Raw genomic sequence first — 23,448 nt, 5'->3', positions numbered from 1 at the left:
GGATTTACCCTTTTGGTTAGAATATTCAATGTTAATATAATGAATTTTATTAACAATAATGTTGAATAATATTTGATCAAAAATTGGCTATGGTTAGACAAAATACAGCATTTAATTTATTTGAAAATTATGTTATACCAATGAAACACTATGTAGAGATATTTAACAAATATTTTCTGGATCCTAAATTGCCAATTGAAATGTGAGTAGGCATGTAAATAAAGTTAGCTACAAGTTGCAAACAACTGAGTAAATAGAAAAACCCTTGAACTTTTCAGCTATCGGACATTCGAAACGAAAAATACGAGAAACAAGAAAGCAACTTGAAAAGTGATTGTCATTGAAAATTTTTGGGTGAAAGCCGCCGAGAATTAGAGAGAGAAAAAAATTGAGAAGAACTGGTAACATAAAATGGGTAAAAACATAAAAATGGGAGAAAATTGGTGGAAAAAAGTGCGGAAAGAGGAGAGCTCGTGATAGGTATTTGGTATTTTTTGTTTTTTTTTTGTAGATTTAAGTTCAGGTAAACAACGAAGTTGAGGGCAAAGCGGAATGCGAGCAAACTATAATAGTGTCGCATCAGCAACAACAACACAACAACAACAAACGAAACGATTTTCATACATAATTTAATTGATTAACTAAGTTGAAATTATTCAAGTCGTTGTGGCCGCTTGGTTGTCGCCGCCGTAGCTTTGCATACTAAAATGAAAAAATAAACAAATTCGAAAAACAACCTGTAGCCAGACGACGGACTAGCAAAACAAAACAAAACAACAACGATGGGCAAAGCAATAGCAATAATGGCAATAGCAACGAGAGTGGCCGCCCAGCGACGACGATCATTAACTAATCTAGAGAGCAGAAAATTGTATTAAATTAACCAATAAACAATTGCTGACTAAGTCAAGTCACGAGACTTGCGATGCAATTAACAGACAGGCAGACAGACAGACAAATAGACAAATAGACAAATCGACAAATGTCGCAGGAGGCACAAAGTCCACTTAATTTACAGTCAGCATCCTAGGGCTTCCCAGCTGGACGAAAATAAACGAAATGCATCATGGACAGCTGGGATACAGTGGTCGTTCGCTAAGCGGAATCACTGCTCCATTGATATATTCAATTTACAGATTTTTTTAAGATTTAAAATTTGGTTTTTAAAACTTCATTTAAGTAAGTCCATAGATGGAATTGTTTATAACATCATTTAGATTGAAAGTTCAATACATGTTGCATAATTTCTATTTGGTTTATGCAAATTACTGACCACTGTACTTGCTGCTCAACAAGTGCAACACACACACTTTGTTAATTCCTTGTCCTGCCACTTTCAATTGTCTCCATTTCCATTTCGCTTTCGAGTGGGTTTTCCCATCTAAAACAGACACACCCTCGCGAAAGGAAACTATATACATTAACTGAGTTTTCCAGCAGGTTGCCAAGGAGCCGCGACCTTGTTGGAAAAACATCCCATTCAATTCAATTCAATTCAATTTGATTATATGAGCATTAAGCGGAGCAAACAAATGGCTCAAGAGAGCGGAATGAAATGAGACAGTTGGGCGGGGTGGGGCAGGGGGCGTGCTGGTAAGCCGGAAAAATGGGTTGGGAAATTGAATAGCGAGCAAACAGTTGAAGGGAAAACTTGAAAAGGATTCGCAAGGTGTTTCCTAGGAGTTGGAGCTCAAGAAAAACACTTTCTACTTGTCTTGCTCGCCGAGAAACGATTATGAAAAGAATGTCAAAAAAAAAAAAAGCACATGTACAATTACAGTGATAACTCGTACGGTGAAACTTGAAGCCAACATTAAAGAGAAACAGAGGAAATTTGAAGTTAGCAAGTGATGTGTTTAACTGGAAATACAAACATGCGCCAGAACTTACTGGGAATTATAGGGCTGAAATCAACAAGAAACAACTGTTAACCAGACTGCCGGTATCAATTGCACCCTACAGGTGCCACTTATCGAGGAAGCCCTGTACTACTCGCCCATGCCAGCATTGTACACACACAATACACGCTTGTGTGCGTGCGTGTAAGCATAAATGCACGTGTGTGTTGGTACACGTGCGTGGCTTTCAATGTCGCAAAGTTTGTGGGGGCCAAATAGTGTTTTCCTTATTGTTTTTGTTTTTGTTTGTGTTTTTCTTTTAACATGGCTGATATCGATAGAGTATAATCGAGAGTGGGCGACGGAATGTGGGCGGCGGCAGAGGGGGCGGAAATCAATCAAGAATTATTTGTGGGGGAGCAATATTTTTACCCAAAATATGTGTACACCTTCGGGCGGTCTATTTTTGTTTGCCATCTATTTGCGTCAAGTGCCCACAAACAGTATGAAAGATACAAATAACAAATGAACTCTCGCAAAGATCTATTGAATGCCACCATCTACCATAAGCTAACTGGATAACAAGTAGTGCTATTTATTAGCCATACTACTAAACTGTCTATGAAATGTGCTATTTTCGTTGTTCATTTTCCAGTTCAAAAAAGAACTAAGCCCTTATCTTATGTACACATATGTATGTATATACAAAGGTTCAACACCACCCATTTTTTGCAAGTAAACAAAAACAGGTTCTATTAGAGCCGAAAGAAATGCGTAGCAAAATTCCGATGTCCAATAGAAACAGTTAATAAGAACATTATGACCAAGTGTTTGATTATATACACAAGTTGACTATTGAATTGAACGAGAAATTCGTAAGAAATGGAAGAGATCATTTACCATAAGTTCTAAGTATTGTTTCAATATATATCTTAATTATTTGAATGTAACTTTAAGTGGCTTAAATTAATATGTGATATTCTGAGACATAATTTCAATTACAGAAATTCGGATGTCAAAGTGGGCAAGGTGTATTATTTATACCTTAACTTAACAGATCAAAACAAAAGAGAGCAAAGAGAAGTGGAAAGCATAGAGTTAGGGGGGCACAGGGGGAGGGGGTAAGGGGCGATAGAGAGTGGGGTACAAACCTGTTCCGCGGGCCGCGTAACTTGTTGTTGTTGCCTGCATGGACGCCGAACTGGAGCCCGGCGCGGGGGCGGGGGTCAGTAGCGGTACGGCCGAGGGTCCAGCGCCACTGGTTTTTGTGAATTTCAAAAGCATAGTTTTGGTCCGTCGTCGTACTTGCTGTTGTTGTTCTTGTTGTTTTGTTTTGTTTTGTGTTGATGATGCTGATGTCGTACTCCTTGATATTGTTATTGTTATTGTTGCTATCGATGTTTGTTGTTGTTGTTGTTGCTCGCCGGGAGAGCGTTAGCTGGCTAACGGGACAAAGTAAGAGTCCAAGTGGCCAAAAAGGCTGCGACTTTTGCCTGCGTCAACGCTTCTTCTTCTTGCTCTTATTTGCCGTCGTCTTCTTCTTCTTCGTGCCCTGTCTATTTGTTGCTATTTTTAGCAACAACAATTCCTCCTCCTTTTTCAGCTCTTTTTCGCTGTCCTCTTACTCGCTAGCTCTCTCTCTCTCTCCTTCTGCCACTGCCTCTCTTTCACTGGATTCCTGCTCCTGACGTTTTTTGTTTTATCAATTATATTACAGTTACAGTTCTTGCTCTCGCTCACTCACACACTCGCGCTATCTCTTTCTCTCTCTCTTACACGAGTGGGTGCCTGCACATGTGTGTGTGTGTGTGTGTGCCTTGCTCAATTGTTATTGTTGCGTGGCCAAGTGTTTTGCATTGTTTTTCTGGTCCCACTATCACTTGCATTCAATGGCTTAACAATGTCACTGTTGCACGTTAACAAAAAAACACTATTTTGCGCACTATTTGCGGACGCTGTTTCTATTTGCTTCTTCTATTTTTCAACTTGTTGCACAGAGCTGCCAGACCGGCCACGTATGTTATCGACATTAATAAGGGGAATATCGATAACAGGTTGGTGTCTTGGCTAAGTCGATATCATGTGGTGCATAGCTTGGGTGGAAATTCACCACTACCCGGGCTTAGTTGAAATATATTGGCTTTCCCTTATGACAAACTTGAAATAATCGACATACCACTAATATTTTTAAGTCTTTTAATCAAAAAAAAATATATTTTATATTTGGGAAACAGATATTTATTCTAGATAGAAACTATGCACACAACTAGTTTTTGTAAGCAAAGCAGAATTAGCCAGGACTGCAATTCAAGGTGGGGAACTTGATTAGAATAGAAATTCACAATAGTACGTTCTCGATTTTTGGTCTGCCATTCGATTGCTGTTTCGATTGACAGTTCTATCGGTCGAGCGGGGACACTGGTGTTCGCACGTGTTGCGATTTGCGTTCTTTGAGTATTTCTGTTTCTTTAGAGCATTTCTCGCGTGGATCATGGGCAAATTCCGATCGAAGCTAAAGCGCAATGGCAAGGGAAAGATATGGAGCAAGGGCCAGTCGGCCACCTCCAATCCCACCCAGATGAAGCACCGCATGAAGGCCAAATCGCGTTTCTTTCAGCCGAATTTAAGTTTGGGTGAGTCCTTCCTTACTTGTCATCTTATGTTACCACCTATAACCAAATTAATTACAGCTGTCGCCAAGCCCACCGGCCTCACTATGGAGGCGGTCCACAAGCATGAGCAGAGTCAGGCCTTTAATGCGGAAACCACAACAGTCAGCGATGTGGCCGGCAGTTTGAAAAATTTCAAACTGGATGACAATGATGACGGAATGTCCGGTTCCGGCACCGCTCTCACCGGCACCGCACCCACTGGCACCTTTAAGACCTTTCAGACCTTCGCCTCCAACTACAGCGGCTGCAGCAACACAAGCTTCCGGAAACTGGTCACCAGCTTCCGGGCCTCGTCCGCTCTTCACAAGGAGATGCTGGCCATTCTAAGCGCCCTCACCGAAATCATCCGCGAGAACGGCGGTGACGAGTCGTCCACAGAGTATTTCCTGCTGCTCATGGAGCAGATCGAGGCCGCCACCGAGGAGCGGGACATTGTGGCCGGCGTAACACTGCTTGCCATGGGCATTAAGTCGGTGCCGGCTCCGGTTCTCAGAAAGCGATTCGCCCAGACCGCTGATACCATGCAGAAACTGCTCCAGCGCTTCATGGAGGCCACTAATCATTCGGTCATCCGACATGTAAGTGCAGAATGTGTTTACCAGAAAGCTGACCAATACGTACTTAACGTCGTTGTTGTTTTTTCATTTACAGATAATCAGCTGCCTTTCTGTCGTCCTGCGCGCCCAGGATTATGCGGCATGGACATACAGCTCCACGATTCAATACTTTGACGCCATTCTGGCGTTCAGCATTCACTCACAGCCGAAGATCCGCAAGGGAGCCCAGCATGCAATTGCCTTAATTATTCACGGCAGCTGTTTCATGCTGCCGGCTAGCAAGTCTGATGACGAAGAAAAGGATGCAGAGGTTGAGCAGCCAAAGGTTAAGCACCATCCGGCTAGCAGTCGCGTGGCCAAGTTCTGTTTGGCTCAGTTCAAGCCGGAGATACTGGCCAATGCACAGACGACAGTGCTGCACACTTTGGAGCTTCTCAAGGAGACGCTATACGGTTTCAAGACGGAGGACATACGCACTGTTTGCGAGCATCTGCTCTCCATTATGACGGCGGCCAATGTGCTGGTTAGGACGAACTGTTTCCAGACAATCTACGCCCTTTTCTGCAAGAAAAGCCCCAATTTAAATGCCTCACTCTGCGCCAAACTGCTGGCAGCGATACACGAGTACCGTCCAGACAAGAGCGACATCCGGCAGACGATCGCCTGGGTGACGGTCTTAAAGGAGGGCCACCTCCATTTGGCGACCATGCAGCTGGATCTTTGCATGCAGACCTTGCCACGTCTGATTGATGTTTGCACCACGGATCTTTGGCTCTCGGACCAAACGGAGCTGGTTGCCGGTGTCTCGAATTGTATCAAGGAGCTGCTGCAAGACTGTGTTTCACGCGCTTGTGCTACGGAGGAGGATGCACAGCGCAACAGGCAATATGTGGCCAGGATAATCGCTTCACTGCACAAGATGCTAAATGCTCCATTCGGAGAGATCTCCAGATTCGTGATTCTCATCTTCTCGTTCGTCTTTGAGGCCTGTGGACCGCGATTCGGGTGAGTCTGCAATGTGTGCCATGATATTTAAATGCTTAATAATATTATATTGCTTTCAGTTCGGAACTCACACCCCCGCTGCTGACAATCAGCAAGCGCTACGACACCCAGAGCCCACATCGTCTGCAGATCGAGCACACTTTGATCAGTGCCATCAAGGCTTTGGGACCCGAACTGGTACTAACAGCTATACCGCTTGCCGATGGCAAGGGCGTCATGCAGCTGGAGCGATCCTGGCTGCTGCCCCTCCTCCGTGAGGGAGCCAACGGTGCCAGTCTGCAGTTCTTCAAGGAGAAGATTGTCCCACTGGCCATGGACTGCCAACAGAAGTGGAGGGAGTTCGCCGAGGCGAAGAACAATTCTTCGTCTCACATTTACGAGCTATTGTGCTGTCAGTTGTGGGGCTTGTTCCCTGGTTTCTGTCGTCAGCCGAGAGATCCTGAGTACTTGCGACACCTGGCTCGCACTGTGGGTTCGGCTTTGGAAAAGAACCCGGAGTTTAGGCCTCCCATTTACGATGGTCTGATGGAGCTGCTCGGTGAAAACCAAAGTGCCGAATGCCATCAGGCAATTGGCCTGTATGCCAAGAACTTTTTGCCTCGCCTCTTCTATATCTATACACAGAAACCGAATGGAACCTACGAGGCCGATCAGCGCAAGCGTGTCCTGGAAGTCATTCGTTTGTATATTGCCCGGGCGCCGGCTGATGTTCAACTGGAGCTCTTTGAGAACGCCCAAGCCCAATTGGCTGCCAGTGCCTTGGCCAGTTTTGAATACGACGCTTTCTTTGACATTAATGCTGCCATAGTGCGCGTGCAAAAATGCAAGGGAATCAAAGCATATTTCGATAAGTACATGGCTCCCATTCTGAGGAACGATAAATCGAAATTGGTCGCCAAAGATGAGCAGAAGCTGAAGAAGCAGCAAAGGAAGACCTACGAGTATGTACAATTGTTGTTAACCATAGTCACACTGCAGTGTACTCATGAGCCCTTCTTATTTATAGACTACTTCGCGAACTGATGACCTCGGAGCTACCGTCATGCCAGAAGTTTACCCGCAAGAACAGCATTGCTCTGCAGCAAATCCTTCTCGATTCATTTAGCACCCGCTGCACCGTTTGTCAGGCATCGCGTTTGCAGTAAGTGAAAGTGCCAAACGATCGCTAAACTGTAGCTAAACTATTATTATTCAATCCTCAGCTGCCTGAAGTCCCTGATAGACAGCCACAGCAATCTGTCGTACAACGACCAACTTGTGATGAAGGCCATTCCGGAGGCAGTACTCAACTATAGGGAATTCTCCAATAAAAAGGAATCGGTGGCCGAGCAGCTAATCAAATCCATTACACAACTTTATCAGGATGCCGGCAAGATTAACGACTTTGTTGATATCCTGACGGCAGGATTTAATGGCGATGAAATGCTGGTGACGAACACAATTTTGGCCTTTAGGGCTGTGCTCAAGCAGCAGGGTGAACACTTGACAGTGGCCACTCTGGAATTTGTCCTGCAGCAAGTCTCTGTTTTCCTCGTTCAGAAGTCACGCAAGCAAGCGGAGGCAGCCGTTGTCTTTCTGATTACATTCATCAAAGTGATGCCCATACCACTGGTGGCCAATCACCTGGAGGCAATTGTGAGCACTTCCGCCGACATTTAAATTAGGCACTTGACCTGACTAATCAGTTCTTTCCCCTCCTTTAGATGCGCTCCTTGTCGGCCATGACCAAGGATACGAAGCGATACTGCCGCCTCCAGATCGGTTATTTGCTTAAGAAGCTCTGCATTCGCTTTAGTCCCGGGGAGCTGGCCAGCTTCGTTCCCGGCGATGACAATGTGATCCATCGCCGACTCAAGGTGATCCGCAAGCAAACGCGCAGGGATTTGCGCCAGAAACAGAGCTTGGAAGCGCAGGAGGATAGCTCCGATGATGAGCTGGTCAGCGGTCTGAGGGAAAAGAGCTACACGTAAGCGTTTTTCATACACAGTAATTACGCAAATAACTACAAAAATCTCATCCACAGCATTGATGATATGCTAGCTGACTCCGATTCGGATCTGTCCGAGGACATGGACACTAACGATGAGGGCGCAGCAGCAGCCGCAGCTAGAACCGATCGTAAAAAGAAATCTAAGCAACAGAAGAGCACCTTCATTCGCGAGGATCCCGATGAGATAGTCGATTTGGCTGATCTCAAGTCCATTGGCAGTGTGCTGAGTAAGTTGAAGTCGTTTGAAAATCGCACAAATCATCACTTCTTTTGCTTTTGCCCGACTCCAGCCAGTGGCTCCGCTCAAACGGCCACCACTGCCAAGAGCCTAAAGACGAAAGCTCAGCTGCCGAACGGTGGCTTCAAGACTGCCGACGATGGACGCCTGATCATCAGCGACAAGGCACTTCGTGGCCAGGGAGGAAACGATGAGTCCGATTCCGACTCGGATTCCGAAGCACCCATGGCCAAGCCACCCAAGGTTAAGCGTGGCATGGAAGACGATTCGAGCGACGAAGATGAACAGCAGCGGAAGGTAGTACCCAAGCGGGTACGCAAGGGTGACGATGCGATGAGCATGAAATCGGGCAAAACCACTGCCAGTAGTCGCTACACTGCCGGTGGCAAGGGCATCCATCGACAGCTGGCAGCTGGAAACTCGGATGCCATGTCCGTGAAGTCAGGCAAATCCACCAGCCGCCCAGCGGGCACTGAGTACAGCAGCAAGAAGGCCAAGGGCGATATGAAGAAGAGAGGACAACTGGATCCTTATGCGTACATCCCACTCACTAGGAATACTCTGAACAAGAGGTGCGTTTAATATTATTAATATACCCATCCCTATCTAATGCTCCTCCATCTCTTTCGCCCCCAGAAAACGTTCAATGAACTCGCGAAAATTCAAGAGCGTTTTGCGAGGAGCTGGCGCTGAAAATGGAGGAGGCGGCGGTGGCCGTGTGTCCAAGAAATACAAGTAGGGCAGACGATTAAGCCAACTGACTAACAGGCTCGTAAAGCTATAGAGATATAGAGATGTATAAAAACACCGGGATAGTGCGGTCTGTTGATAAGGAAGCTAAGACGTTGATGATTATTTCCCCCTGTTACTTTGCTTAAATATATAAATATAACTTAATATATATGAACATGTGGAGACGTTGTAAATGCCGCAGATAAAGAAAAACAGAAACAGAATAGTTATGTATTTAAAGTAATAATGTTTTTTTTTTTTTTTGTTTTTTGATCTGCAAAGACTTTGAATAAAGAATTTTGAAAGCAAAATAGTTTGATGTGTGGCGAAAAGAAGAGCAGTAACGTTAGATGAAGTCCACACAAGCTATATGTTCATTAAATATATAGTAAATATGACTATTTATTATCGCAAATGCCAGAGTCAAAATACAGATTAGTAGAATATCAGCCAATTAAGTTATTCCACAAAAGGAAAGTCTTCGAACGAGATTGAGGTCAAGAAGTTGCGTCATCCTGTCCGTGGTCAAACGCTGTTTTGAAAATCCTTTTCAATGTGGGTCTTGTTCCATTCGCCGTGCGGATCCAACCCAGTCATTGTTTCCTCGATGAAGTGCATCTTATTCTCGCTGTCCACCAGGACAACGGTGTGTGTGCGGCTGCCGTAGGCATGCTCTTCGATATGGACATTTAGGGCACTCAATCCCTCGCCCCAGTTGGGCGCACGTGTCTTTAGCTCGTGGTCCGGCCAGAATTTGTGCTTGTTGCGGAGCAACTGCATCAGCTGGGCGGACAGAGTCTCCACGCTGGCTCCCCCGTGCGCCTTAACGATCGCCTCGAACTCCTGTTTGCCATGACGCACCTTCTCGAACGGAGAGTGCGGCAGACTGTTGCCGAATCCGTAGCACTCGCCGTTCTGGAAATCCTCCAGCGTGGGCGGCACATTGCTCAGCAGCTTCACGCGAGCGGGCTGGGATGCAGATCTATTGGGAACGAATGTTTGTTGTTCATTTATATTTGTCCTTATCTCGATTTTATCAAGTTTAGAAAGTATAATTTATGGCCACCGGATCGCTAATGTTATTGCATATTGCAATCAGCAATTATACGTATTATTCCGAGATAAAGACAGCATAAAGCAATATATGTACATATATATACTAAAAGGCATATAATAATATATTATAATTCAGGTTAATCTGAATGGGCTGCAGGACTCACCCAATTTCGATGGACACAAAGTTGAAGGCAGAGTACTTGGTGCAGTCCTTGAGCAGCCTTTCGTTGTAGTTCAGGATGCTGTGCTCCTCGTCCGCCCGGGTGACATAGTCCGCCACAATCATGCCGCGCCCTAGTAAGAAATGTTCGTTATTCGATTGCCCCCTACTCGGATTCGTATTCGGGTTCTGATTTGGATTCGGATTCGGATGACGGTAGCTGTTGGAGGTGGTGGGCTTGGGGCAAAGGTTAATGCCGGTGCTGTTGCTGTTGTGATTATGCGGTTGCAAAATGTTCTTGTGCGCTTCAAACAGAAAACAGAAACGAAGAAAGTTTGTTTTTGCTTTGCTTTTTCTTTGGTCGCTGTTGTGAAAGTTTTAGTTAGGTGTATGGATGAGAGTGTGTGCGTGTGCTCGCGTCAATTTGGATTAGTATGTAGCTCAAGGGGGTTTACCAACTGCATCGCGCGGCTTGGGCTCGCCGGTCAGGTTGAGCAGGGCGCCCACCTTGAAGAAGCCAGCGGAGTGGCCGATCGCCAGCCAGGTGCCGCCCTCGCGTCCCGGCTCCAGATCGATCCCTAAAATGGGGGGATACATAAATATTTGCTCAAGTTGATCCACACTTATGGGTAACGTGGCTGGAAATCCAATTAGGCTGCAGATCTTGTGAGGGATTCGTTCGATTCGACTGCCATCAAGCTGTCAAGGATTATACTCCATCTAAGCATAGGCAACCAAGGACATAAGCCCCACCACATACCTCCGTAAACATGATCGGCATTCGCCCACTTGGCCGCCGACATAGTGGCGCGGGCAAAGAACTCGTCCCGATTGGAGGCCAGGATGAGCTTGTAGCCACCAGGCTGCGGATTCGAGTCCGCACAAAAGAATATCACGCACATCGTCGGAATCCTATGCGTATTTGGCTATCGTTGCGATGTGTAGTGCCTTGGGGTCGCTGGACAACTGCGGATGGGGCGCGAAAAGTGGGCTTTAATCTCGGTGGGGCGTCGGCATCAGAATGGCAGGTTGTTCGGCTCAGTCTTCTCTTTGTTACTTTGTGGAAGTGGAACTATGGCGCTGGTTTTATCACCAAATAGCCGTACGTACGTACAGCTGATATACAGTCTTATCCGTTGTTTGCGAGCCCAGCTAATCTAGGTGGTAAATGTAAATGGTTTGGATTGGCGGGTGTTCGCTGCGAGCCGTGCCTCCATGTGATATCTACATATCTACGGGGCAAAAAGCCATTCCCATTCCCATTAAAGCAAACAAAGCAGTATTTTCTGAAATTTCAATGACCGCGTTCCCTTGTTTTGATTTCCCTTTTAATTTTGTTGTATGTTTTGGTTTAGCGTTGCCAGCTGACAGGAGAATCGATAAGAAATCGTTAGCCCACCGCTGCCCTTTACTTTTTTATTAATTGCCAATTATTTATTTGTGCAATCTATGAATCTTTGACTTATTTGTATGCGTACTTTCAAATTTGAAGAATTTAGTTCTTGATCGTACACTGAACAAGTCAATATGATTGTGTAATACTGGTCTATATTTCCCAAGCTATATACCTTGTATATTAGCTTATTAACTTTAGTCGCCTGTGCAGAGTCTATCAAGATGATAAAATACTATGTTGAAATTGGCGTAACAGGTAGGCGTTATCGCCACTCGCCCATCTCTATTGTATGACCGTTGGCCCGGCAATCGATGGCTTACAACTTATCGATGTTTGAAAAATAACCAAAAACCCTGTATTAAAGGTTTGTAATTAAAACTAGAAAATACTATTGCATAGCTATGTAATGCAATGCATAAATTAATTACCAGACCTATTCAAGCCCATAAATCGGTAAGAAAGCTGCTCGCTAAAATTGAAGCGAAAGAGTGGATTTTTTAGGACAAAAATACCGGTCGGTCGAGAACATTTGGGGGGAAAATAATGTCGCCATCTGGTAACACTGGCATTCAGCAGAGCAGTGAAAACGACGTTAATATTTCTGATCAATTAAACAATTGGAAAATCCGGCCGCAGATCGCGATCTAAACGTACTGCCCTCGCCACGCCCACTGCCGCCCACGCCCCCTGGCGCGGGGTCACATCGATAGAGAGCTTTGCGTGTGTGTGTGTGTGTGTGTGCGTGCGTGTATGTGTCGGTCGAGAGGAGAGGAGGAAGACGAAGAAGAGTAAAAAAAAACAGGCAGCGAAAAGCGATAAGAAACGGAACACAACACACTGGAAAAAATTGCGATAAGAAACGGGGCGGAGCGCAGCGGAAATTGCCAAGACTTTGGGATGGATTAGCGGAACAGCCGGACTCTAAGGTTAGCCAACAGTGGGATTAGGACCAGGAACAGCCATGTCCTCCGCCGTTAACATCCAGATCGTCTCCATGCCGAATCTGGCCAAGATCGAGAGCTTCCTGAAGGATGTCAGCTACCGGGAGACGATCGAGTACAGTGCCAACTTCAACACGCGCTTGTGCAGCGAACGGCGCCACCGGCTGCCATTCCTCGATCCGCAGACAGGAGTCGCCCAGAACCACTCGCAGCTCTTCCTGGACAAGCGACAGCGGATGCCCGGCTTCCGGCAGGGCCAGATCTACACGTATCCGGCGGCCCGCTGGCGGAAGAGCCGTCGTCAGTACTTGAGCAAGATGTACAGGTGAGGTATCGTCACCAATCGGTGGGGGATTCGAGTGACTGGCACATGCACAAGGAAAAGCTAGGTATAGCTCTGGTGAAGCGCACTAGAGTTTGAAAGTCCAGGAGTCTGTTACCTATGATAATCTTATTTAAAACGAGTTAGGTTAGAAGAATATCACTTGTGTATATGCCATTCAATCTCGTCAAATCCTGTGTTTTTTCTTAAGTGAGCTCCATGTAATCCCTGCTAATAACGAACTTTCCACTCTTACAGCCGCTTTCCCGAGCGTCCCTTCCAGGCGCTACGCAAGGAGCACGAAGCTCTGGTGGCCAGCGGCGTCAATCTGGGACTGAGCAGCCTGACCAGCGGTGTGGGCCCCATGCCCGGCAGCAATAGCCTGGCCAGCAGCTCCTCCCTAACGCTCAATATGCTTACGGGCGGCGGAGCCGCGCCGGCCGTACTTGGTTCCCTGCACAGCGACACTGCCCACGATTTTAATGGGGCCTTCAGCCTGGAGGAGTCCAGCTCACTGGGTGCCGCCGGCGGTGATACATCCGACAGCAAGGACAGTCAACAGCAACAACATCAGCAGCACCAGCACCAGCAGCAGGCCGTCAAGGAGGAGCATTTGCCCAAGGAGTGGTTCTACGATGACATGGACATGAACGATGTGGATTCACTGGAGGAGCCCAAGTCGCCGGCGGATGATGAGTACGATTATGATCCGCGCTATGGTAACAAAAAGAGGCGCAAGCGGCGCCCAGGCAAGCGAGGTGGAGATTCCGGCGGCGGTGGTGGTGGAGGAGGCGCCGCCGGTGGCGGCACTTCCGGCGGTAGCTCCAGCTCGCGGAGACGCAGTGCAGCGGCCAGGTCGCGTATCACAACGACGGATGCGGCGCTGGACGCCTCGCTGGAGGCCATCGAATCTGGCGAGAGTGTGCCAGGCAGCAATGGAGGACCAATCTCCAGCGGAGGCATCCTAAGCGGCAGCCTGGGAGCAGGCTTGGCGGGAGTTTCGGGATCCGGCGGCGGCGGAGGAGCATCGGGAGCTTCGGCCAACAGCCGCAGATCGCGGGGAGCGGGAACACGTGGCAGGCGACGAGCCAAGGGGCCAAACAGCGCCGTTGGAGCGTCATGCGATCCGACAAGTCCCGGCATGGTCATCGAGCCACCATCCTTCGAGAGTGCCGCTGCTGCGGTGGGCGTGGTCGAGGACGCGAACGCCCATCTGCGCAACTATCGGAAGTATCTGTAACCGCTCTATCGGCACCAGACGTGTAATCAATCAAAGCCTTGTTTTTCGCAGTGTTTTCTCGCCTATTGAACCGACCTACTTTTCGCACATAATTTAAATATAGTTTTTAAGCCTTAGTTGATCACTGTTTGTTGTGCTCCCCTCCGACAAAAGGATAAAAGCCAAGCATGAAATGAAAGAAAGGAAACAAATACATTGTGGACCAGGGACAGAAACAGGATTAGAATCAGGATAACCGAATCAGAACCGCGCACCAGGCCGTAACCAATACAATTCCAATGTTTCGCCTCTCTTAACTTTACGTTCCCATAGCCAATTGATTGTTGTTTTTTGAACTAGCAATGGGACTGGCGAACTCCTACTATAGGATAACTCGAGCGGAAACTTAGGGATGTAGCAAATATTCTTCGAACAATTTTGTAATGTAGCAAACCTTTAGGCCATCAATTATAAACATTGCATAAGTTAGACAATGAATTTAAAGAGGATCCTTTTCCGTCATCGTTAGGCAATTCGTAATCAATTATTTTATGTGAAACAGCACAATTTGTATTATGTTACGGAATTGTATTGTTTTGCAATACTTACTTTCTATATTTCCCATCTGGTTTCCGAAGTTTTGCTTAGAGCAGTTCGCCAGCCCATTGCATTATATTGTACATTATATATATGGGTGTACAGACATTATATATATATATACATACTTGCATGCATTGTATTTGCGACTCTACTTAAGGCAAGTCCACCTTTTGGACTGGCTCTCCACCTAATCGCAATCTCTCGGTTTCTGTTGCTGCATGTTCTTAATACTATTTCACCTAGACACCCCACCCCTCCCCACCCCACATATTATATTCAATTTTTTTTATTTAACCAAAATTTTAGTTAAAAAAGAGACAATTCAAATTGTAATCTATTTAGGCAAGTGGTAGGGTATCTCTAGCATTAGAAGAAGCTAAAAGGAAAAACAATTTCGTAAAACCAAAATTTTTTCTCTAGGATCATAATTATTAAGCTGAGCTAAAGACGAAAACAAATTTTAACTAACTAAGAAGGGACAAAATTGAAACAAGATCAAAAAAGAAAAACATGTACATTTTGGAAGAATCAAAGTCCACAAAATTTTAACGAATGAGAGGCAAAAAATCAGACAAAAATGAACCACAAGAGAATGAAAAAAAAAAAAACAAAAATGGAAATAGGTTTCTAAGATGTTTTAATATATTTTGTAATAACAATGCCCGAGTATTTTTCATGTATGTAGTTTTGGTCCAAAATTGAGCGATCAACAAAGGCAAAGGGGTTCTCAACGATCGGTTCCTCGAGAGGATTTGCCAATCATCGATCATAGGGCACTATTGCTGAACGCTTTGTTTTGGGCACAACTACCTCCTCCGCTTGGCACTGGCAGTAGCCTCGTCTGTGGAGGATCTGGTGGTCCGCTTCCGTTTCTGGCTGCTTACAGGCTTCTCTTCGGTGACTTCTTTTTGGGATTCGGATGCCTTTGCCGGCTTCTTTTGGGCTTTCGGTTGTCTCTTCGTTTTGGCCAGCTCTTTGGATTGTTTCGCTTCCTTTGAATCGACTTGAGTTTGCTCTTCCTCGGATTTCTGTTCCTTTTTGGATTTACGCGAAGTTGAAGGTGCCTTTGTTTTTGATAAAAACCATATTGAGTTAATTTTTTCTGGACTCATTGGGGCTTTACTACCTCAGTTCCCTGTGCTTCCTCTGTGGACTCCGACTTCTTTGGCGATGTTTTTGCCTCGGACTCCGTTAAATCAATTTTCGATGACTTCTGCGTGTTGGTCAGTTCCTTGGACTCCTGCTGGTCATTTAGAATCCCTACAATCCGATCGTATACCTCCTCCACAGTGGGAAACTTGAGAGCACGTGGTGGACCCCGCTTTAGACCCGACCAAAGTTCCACCTGCTCCTGCTTCCCCATTCCGCCAGCGCTCAAACTCAACTCGAAGGCTCCTCGCCGCGGTGCTCCAAGTGCATTCAGCTGGAGCTGAAGCTGTTGGAGACCACGCTCACGGAGAGCGGAGTGCAGCTCCTCCGCTCGACGACGAAAGACTCGTCAGGATCGGCAGTGCTCTACGTAGAGCACCGGCGCATTGGGATCCAGCTCTTCGCCTGCATCCCGCTCAGCGACTGGCGCCTGCAGAATCGTTGGGAAATGCATTTAGCTATTGATATAATATAGTATTTCAATCGTACCTCTGTTTTTTTGTTCCGTTTTGGTGGCATGATCCTAAAGTGATCAGAATTTTTAAGTAAATGGCGCACTTTTTATTTGGCAGTGCTGCCAGATGGTTGAGTAACGCTGCGGTGACAGTCGCTACTGCATCCCTGGAAACTATCGATTTGCCGATAACAGGCGTTAAACGACGCGCGATTCCCAATCAAACTGAGTAAACATTTAATTTAATCAACGTAGTTTCAATAACGCCAAGATGTCACACCTGATGCCCCGGCGGACCAGCGAGTTCCGTGGCGATGTACTGGAGGAGCGAGGCACTGCCGATAAGCGGCAAACCAGGTGAGTGACCCGGCATCCAAATCCAACTGAGCCAATCTCGTTAATGATGCATATGCGTATCCTTTTCCAGGGCAACAAAGCGCAGTGCAGCCACGCACACGCCCTCCTCCAGCCAGGCGGCACCCAGAAGGTAGGCACAACCATTTGATAATCGAATGCACAACCAGTAATGTCTGAATCCAATCCCGCACAGACCATCCGCATCGCGTCTGCCGCAGCCGCTGAACTTGGAGCGCGATCGGGCCAGTCAAATGGGCTTGACGCCCAAGCGAGGCCACCGGTTTGTGCCCTCCACTGCGGAGCGCGCAATTGCGCCACACTCCGACAAGAAATGGGTGGCGGAGCGGGCGCAGCAGATCCTGGAATACTTACATGGCATCCAGCACAGCGAGGCTCCCACAGGGCTAATTGCGGATCTCTTCAGTCGGCCCGGTGGGTTGCGGCACATGACCATCAAGCAATTTGTTTCCATTCTCAACTTCCTGTTTCATCACATCTGGCGGAATCGGGTGACAGTGGGCCAGAACCATGTCGAGGATATTACCAGCGCAATGCAAAAGCTGCAGTATCCTTACCAGGTAAGCAACTGGGATGATCTTAGGTTTACAGTGTTCTTTTGATGCTTAAATCCACTTGTGACTTGCAGGTGAACAAATCATGGCTTGTATCGCCAACAACACAGCATTCATTCGGCCATGTGATCGTCCTGCTGGACTTTCTCATGGACTTTGTACCGCCTCTGCCCTCGTCGGATGTGGTGGAGGAGGAGTTTCCGTTTATGGAAACCATGGAGCAGCCCAGTTCGTATTTGAATAGCATGCATTGCGAGTCGACAACCATCATGTCCACCACCCAGGCGCACGCCATTCAGCTAGATGAAGAGCTCAATGGTCTGCTCTTCGAAGAGGCTAGCAAATGCATTGCCTTGTGGGATCAGGAGCTCACCAAGGAGGAGGCCAAGCTGCAGGCGGAGACCAGGGATCAGGTGATCAGCAAGAAGTGTGATTTGCCCGATCGCAAAGCCTTAGACCAGCTAATCGGCGATCTCAAAACGAAACTGCAGCAACTGGAGAATAAGTTGCATGATCCCAGCGACGACAATAAACTGAACAAACTGGAACGTCTTACCAAAGAGCACGACCAGCTTGCCCAACAGCTAGCTGCCAGTCAAGAGGAGCTGACCAAGAAACTGAAGCTATTCGAACAGCTGTCTGCCCGGGCAGAAGAAAAGCAGTCTAATCTCCGCCAGCAAATGAAGTACGAAAAGCGTTTGGAGCAGGCGGTTAACAGCCAGAAGTTCTCTGCCCAGCAGCTAAAGGAGCTTCAAATGAAGTGCGACGATATGGAAAACTACTCCAAGGCTTATGAGCGCCAGGTGAAGGAGGTGTCCGAGCTGGAGCTGCATCAGCAGGTGATGCTGTCCCGCGCCAAGCAAAAGCAACTGGATTCCGTTGAGGTCTTTAACTCGCACGTCCGCCACCTGAGCATGGACCCAGTGATTTGTGGCCTGATAAAGAGCGGCATTGGCCAGCAATCGGACCTTACTCTGCCGCTAAATCCCAACCAAAAGGACATCTCGGAGCGGGTGCAGTGCCTGGAGTTGCTGGGCAAACTTCTGCAGCAGCACCGCCAGCAGAATATCGATCGGCGTCAGATGTTGGACAAGCAGGTGGCCAAAGTAAAGTCTGATTCCATCGAGTTGGACACGGAAATCGCCACCTTGGACACTCAGTTGCGGGCGCAGAAGCAGCGTCTGACCAAAATGGAGGCCAGCTATCGGACCAAGCGCGACATGCATGCGCAGCACAGGCAGCAGCTGCTCGAGGATCAGTACGACCAAACGGCCCGTCTGGGTGAGTTGGAGAAACAGGAGAAGCAGGCGATGGAGAAGCTGGAAGCCAACAAGCAACGGAACGAGGATCTACTCACCGCCGCCGAGCAGTTTCAGGAGCAGGATCTCAAGGCCCGCAAAGATCGCCTGGAAAAATGCGAGCAGAAGCTGGCCAAAGCGGAGAACACGCTGCTCGCCGTGGAATCAAAGGTCAACGCGACTCAGGCCAAGCTGAGCGAGGTGGAGCAAAAGGTGTACTCCGCCAAGCTGCCATCCTTTCAGCCCGTGCTAGAGGCCATCAAGAATCATTGATTTGATCCGGATGTTTTGCTGTAGTCCAGTTGATCTGTAAGGGATTTATTAAAGAGTACTCTTTGTTTTCAAATTGAAAAGGCAATGAAGCTGTTTGCAATGTTCAATTTTTTACGTTTTATGAAATGCATTTATTTTTGATTACATTTGAATTAGGTAAATTGAGTTGAACACGGCGGTTCCTGGACAAAGGAGGGGATGATACTCCATAATATCAGATTTCTTAAGTTCTTTATTGCCACACGTATTACGGATTTCATTACGGATCTCCGCTGCATTTTTTTGGGATTACAAATTGCACTTGGAACGGTTTAGCTTTACATGGTTATACATATGTATACACTGAGTGGTGGGTGAATACGGCAAGGGTAACTTAAGCGTAGGCATCTATAAATATTAAATTATATTATCATTTGGCCAATTTTGTTTAGGTTAGCGCGTGCGATTGACTTGTGCCACACAAAGTTGCAAGGAAAAGTAACAAAACGTTTGCATTTATAGCAATTCAAATAATTCATTTCGATATTATTTCATTTGTGCGCGCTTTTCGCATTTGTAAATATATAGTTTGTCATTTTTGGGCTTAAGATAAACGAAAATGAGGTATTATTCCAAGTAGTAGTGATGTATCTCATTATATTGTCGCTCAATCATAAATCCCAGGTTTCTTAGTACCACAAGTCAACCAACTACAGAATATGTATGGGTATACAAAAAATAGGGGGGGAAGTTCGAGTAGTAGTTATAAATTCAACATTGAGACTGAGACAATATGTTGCGTAATAAATAATTATCATTTAGCTTAGTTCAATTCTATACAATGCCCCCGATAGTGCTAACGTCCTCAGACAATGAAGACATCGCCACTGCTGCGCTCCACGGCCGAGGTGGCCACATCGCCGCCACATCCTGGCCGACCGGCTTGACTGGCAGACGCAATCTTGGGCTCCTCCGACTGCGCAGCTTTGTCCAACAGCTCCGCCTCGCGTCCAATCTCGACGATGCCTTGCGGCTTGTCGCAGCTGTGTGCCTCTTCCTGGCCAGCCAGGTGGATGCTGACTCCCGCCACGTCAAGGTCCTCGACGTCCTTATGATTCTGGAATGTAACTGAGATCTCTTGGGCTGCAGCTCCTTCGCTCACATCCCCTTCCTGGCCATTCGCGCTGCCGGTCGCGGGCCCTGCATTTGTTGCATTGGGCGGCGCCGTCGTGATGGATGACCACCAGCTGGAGAAGGCGCCCTTGGCCTGGGATATGGCACCGCCCACCGCACGACTCGTCGTGTTCACCGCCTGGTTGATTTTTCGCCCACTCTCGCTATTTTGCATGGTTCTGCAAATTGCAATTGTATAGAAACTTAGATTCCCATCGGTATGGATTTCTGGATTTTAACCGCTTACTGTGCTAGTTTCAGTTTCATGTCCGCCACGGACAAGGTGCCGGCGAAGGGATGACCAGCGGGCAGGGCCTCAAAGAACTCGGGTTCGGGCCTAACGTCGTACCATTCCTGAAAGCATTGGGTGCGCTTGAAGGCGCCCATGAAGTGCGCATTGAAGTGATCGTTGTCCTTGGGCGTGGCATCTGTAAACAAGAAATACATTTTAATTGAATGGTTCAACTGAAAGCCAACCAGATTGCACCCACCTGGAGCCACAGCAGTTCGCAAGAGTGCGAGAATGTAGCCCTGAAACTGCTCCCGTATCCAGTACTCGCTGCCCTCGGCATCCTCCTTCGGCGATTGGACGTGCTTCATGATGTAGTCCATGTAGCGCAGATCCTCGGTGCTCAGCACCAGCTGGCGCCTGAGCTCCGGATCGTGGGCATCCAGATTGGCCGCCTCGATGTCCACCAGAACGTCAGCCAGCTGACGTTTCTGCTGGAAGAGAACATTTGAGGTGCCGATGACATAGGAGAGCACCATGGGATCGCTGAGCAGGTCCATGTACGGTAGCGACAGATACGGCAGGCAGAGGTTGCCGCTGGCGAAGATGCTGACCGGTGCCCGATACTCATCCGGATTCACAGCGCACAAGGCGGCGAGGTTGGCTATGGACGAAAGATTTACACACGGATCAGTTAACAATATTTTTCGTAGTACATTCCCTGAAACTGCGTCATACGTAATGTTTGATGTCTGTAAGCTCCTATCAAGTATGATTCACTTATATGGCATGATAAATACGTATGTACATACATGAATGAACGCAATAACAAAGGTTACAATTGACTAAAATGCTAGTTACGCCAAAATCGGTGGCAGACTTAATGGGCTACTCACACGCCAGTGTGTCCACGCTGGCCTCTCTGGTCAGCGAGCTGTTCCTGCCGTTCGAGGAGTCCTGCGACTGTGAGTTGGGCGTGGAACGCGTCGACGTGTCATCGCCACTGGCCTGCTCCTCGCCCGCCGACGCTGCGGATGAGACGAGGGCCAGCTCCTCGGCCTCGCCCTCCACCGCTGTGGCGCTCTCGGGCGTCAGTTTCTGCTCATCGGTGGCAGATGCTACGGAAGCCACTGCCTCCAGTTCCGCCTCGGCTTCCGCCTGCGCCTCCCGCTGCAGGGAGTCGGTGAAATCCGGCATGGGCGACAGTGGACGCGACGTGCGCACACAGGCCACCTCCTGGAAGCCCTTCTCCAGCAGCCGCGGCACCAGCGATGCCATGCCCAGGATCAGAACGCACATTTGGCGCACTGGCGAACCGAAACACACCACTCGTCGCTGCAGCAGCATTAGTTTGAAGAGCATTAGCGTCTTGTGGCGCCAATGGAGTACGATCTCGCGCAGGGACAGGCCCACGTGAAAGTGGCGCAACGGGCGGCGCGATTCGTCGTCCTGGAGGCAGGCATTTAGCTGCTGGTAGGCCTTGACCAGCAGTTCCGTGCCGGAGAAGTCGCCCTGATCGAAAAAGGCATCGGCAATGAGGGCTAGCTTCACCTCGATGTACCCGTAGATGGGCAGGCGGGCCAATATGCAAACGGACTTCTGAACGGTGCTGCGCGTGAGGTCCGCCGTCCGAATCTTTAGCTTCTCCACGCGTATCTGCCGATAGCAGGACACGCCGTAGATACTCGCAGCCGGCTCATACAAACTGGGCAGGTTGAAGAACACCGTGTCCTCGGCAAAGTTGTGCGAGCCGTCGGGCAGGGCCAGAGTGGGCAGGTACTTCCAGCCGGAGGGGCATTCGTGGCGTCCCGTGGAGCCCGAGATTAGCGGCGGGTGCGAGAACTCCACCTGGCAGCCCAGCTTGTGGTGGAAGCCCACCACGAGGATGTGCAGGATCGGTGGCTTGTTCTCCGGCTCGCTGGCCATCGTTGGTCGTTATCCTTGGACCAAGGAGCAAGCGGTGTCCACCAAAAATGCGTTTTTTGCCAGCAAAATGAATATCCAATAGGATTGGCCACTACCACATCGGCCCTCTCGCTCGCACTCGTGTAGCCACGCCACGCAATTGTTGTTCTATTCGGACCACGGCGCACTTATTTTGTTTTGCAATTATCTGTCAGTCGTATTTAACTTTCTTTCTTTACGATTTCCAAACGATTTTGTTTTTATTCTATTTTCTTGTTTGTGATAGCGTATCGATATCAGGAGGCGTTATTTTGTACTCCAATTAGATGTGCATTTGCCGGTTATCGATATGTTTCCCTTCGACCAATGGCATTATCGACTACACCATTGCGAAAATTGGCGGTTACTTTTGAATTCAAAATAACCATTAAGGAACTAGTAGAAATTGATTTTGACCACTCTATGAACAAAAATAAAACTTCACAGTGCAACTTATTTTTGTATCACTTTAATCTTTATTAAGAAACAATACAAGAAGTATATTTATTTCAAATACAAGAGAAAATACTCATTCAGAAAAAAAGGATAATTACATTTTTTGATTTTAATGAGCGAAGTTACGAGTTTCACAAGATCGGACTTAATGCACGATAAAAAAATGCATTTACTTTCATACAAAAATAAATAATAATTTTCTTTAAGCACACATCGAACTTACCAACATGATTTTTTCGAAACTATCAATACGAGTATGTTGAAATAGGTGTAACATTTTGGTTTCCGTCGCGATTTTGTTGGCTTGACTACTGATACACATTTCCAAGTGTCAACAAGCCGAAAATTAAGTCAAAAACAAATTCTGAAAATAAACGTGTAATACTATACATATAGTAGACGGAGCATTAGGTACTATATAGCCAGACTGTGTATGATGGCTCTTTTCTTAAACGTTTTTATATTTTCTGCTGTTTTATCTCGGGGTTTCTTCTATGTGTCTTTTTTTTCTTATGGATTTTTCCGTTGTTTTCTTTTTCCCAATTTTTTTTTGCTTTTTTTAATTGGTCCGTTTTCATTTCATTTAATTTAGTTAGAGCGTATTTTTAAATCGAACATCCAACATATAGATTCTAAAATTGGCACGCATCGCTTGTTTGTTCTTTACAAAATATGTTTGCTTGACCTGATCTTATTCATTGAAAACTTTATGAATTATATATTTTAACTTTATGCTGGGAAGTGCATTGATTTAAATTCTTAAATACATTTTAGTTAATAATAGGAAGATCTTACTATTCTGGTGACTGAAATCTAACATTAAAAGAAACATATTATA

General features: G+C 47.0%; 7 protein-coding genes across 14 annotated transcripts in view; 3 read left to right on the top strand and 4 right to left on the bottom strand.

Annotated features, from left to right (window-relative positions):
• The window catches only part of LOC6725877 (putative uncharacterized protein DDB_G0289263), a 37,758-nt gene extending 33,866 nt beyond the window's left edge, over nt 1-3,892 (bottom strand). For both annotated transcript variants that reach the window (XM_039296960.2, XM_039296962.2), the window contains exon 1: nt 2,990-3,892. In XM_039296960.2, coding sequence (XP_039152894.1) covers nt 2,990-3,122 — 133 coding nt within the window. In that variant the 5' untranslated portion in view covers nt 3,123-3,892. The remainder of the gene's footprint in view (nt 1-2,989) is intronic.
• A 311-nt stretch (nt 3,893-4,203) lies between these two features.
• Nucleotides 4,204-9,447, top strand: LOC27206642 (RRP12-like protein). The gene is made up of 10 exons (XM_016182446.3): nt 4,204-4,471; nt 4,529-5,088; nt 5,162-6,072; nt 6,132-7,013; nt 7,079-7,213; nt 7,275-7,707; nt 7,776-8,038; nt 8,096-8,289; nt 8,353-8,872; nt 8,937-9,447. The coding sequence occupies exons 1-10, from the start codon at nt 4,330-4,332 to the stop codon at nt 9,037-9,039; spliced, it is 4,143 nt and encodes a 1,380-aa protein (XP_016039231.1). The 5' UTR covers nt 4,204-4,329; the 3' UTR covers nt 9,040-9,447.
• On the bottom strand, nt 9,406-11,897 carry LOC27207641 (transport and Golgi organization protein 2). Of its 7 annotated transcripts, XM_039296967.2 has the most exons (5): nt 11,817-11,897; nt 11,009-11,405; nt 10,704-10,826; nt 10,253-10,553; nt 9,406-10,014 (listed from the first exon to the last, which is right to left on the bottom strand). In XM_039296967.2, exons 2-5 carry the CDS (start codon nt 11,148-11,150, stop codon nt 9,558-9,560), a joined length of 1,023 nt encoding a protein of 340 aa, XP_039152901.1. In that variant the 5' UTR covers nt 11,151-11,405; nt 11,817-11,897; the 3' UTR covers nt 9,406-9,557. The 7 variants fall into 7 exon arrangements, with proteins under 7 accessions (XP_039152901.1, XP_039152903.1, XP_016039230.1 ...); XM_039296969.2 differs by lacking the exon at nt 11,009-11,405 and having other exon boundaries at nt 10,253-10,382; nt 11,817-11,835; XM_016183328.3 differs by lacking the exon at nt 11,817-11,897 and having other exon boundaries at nt 10,704-10,947; nt 11,009-11,664.
• Nucleotides 11,898-12,133: 236 nt separating this feature from the next.
• LOC27209458 (homeotic protein female sterile) lies at nt 12,134-15,385 on the top strand. The gene is made up of 2 exons (XM_039296966.2): nt 12,134-12,910; nt 13,166-15,385. The coding sequence occupies exons 1-2, from the start codon at nt 12,606-12,608 to the stop codon at nt 14,145-14,147; spliced, it is 1,287 nt and encodes a 428-aa protein (XP_039152900.1). The 5' UTR covers nt 12,134-12,605; the 3' UTR covers nt 14,148-15,385.
• LOC6740113 (selenoprotein BthD) lies at nt 15,347-16,493 on the bottom strand. The gene is made up of 3 exons (XM_016181084.3): nt 16,365-16,493; nt 15,853-16,305; nt 15,347-15,790 (listed from the first exon to the last, which is right to left on the bottom strand). The coding sequence occupies exons 1-3, from the start codon at nt 16,392-16,394 to the stop codon at nt 15,533-15,535; spliced, it is 741 nt and encodes a 246-aa protein (XP_016039225.2). The 5' UTR covers nt 16,395-16,493; the 3' UTR covers nt 15,347-15,532.
• On the top strand, nt 16,481-18,936 carry LOC6740112 (golgin subfamily A member 4). Its single transcript, XM_002076960.4, has 4 exons — nt 16,481-16,686; nt 16,757-16,816; nt 16,880-17,264; nt 17,333-18,936. Exons 1-4 carry the CDS (start codon nt 16,601-16,603, stop codon nt 18,827-18,829), a joined length of 2,028 nt encoding a protein of 675 aa, XP_002076996.1. The 5' UTR covers nt 16,481-16,600; the 3' UTR covers nt 18,830-18,936.
• A 107-nt stretch (nt 18,937-19,043) lies between these two features.
• On the bottom strand, nt 19,044-22,469 carry LOC6740114 (late secretory pathway protein AVL9 homolog). The gene is made up of 4 exons (XM_002076959.4): nt 21,107-22,469; nt 20,473-20,874; nt 20,229-20,409; nt 19,044-20,160 (listed from the first exon to the last, which is right to left on the bottom strand). The coding sequence occupies exons 1-4, from the start codon at nt 22,134-22,136 to the stop codon at nt 19,674-19,676; spliced, it is 2,100 nt and encodes a 699-aa protein (XP_002076995.2). The 5' UTR covers nt 22,137-22,469; the 3' UTR covers nt 19,044-19,673.
• Between the last annotated feature and the right edge of the window lie 979 nt (nt 22,470-23,448).

Source organism: Drosophila simulans, chromosome X, assembly GCF_016746395.2.
Source record: "Drosophila simulans strain w501 chromosome X, Prin_Dsim_3.1, whole genome shotgun sequence".
Taxonomy (NCBI): Eukaryota; Metazoa; Arthropoda; class Insecta; order Diptera; family Drosophilidae; genus Drosophila; species Drosophila simulans.
This window is presented reverse-complemented; position numbering and strand designations above follow the sequence as displayed.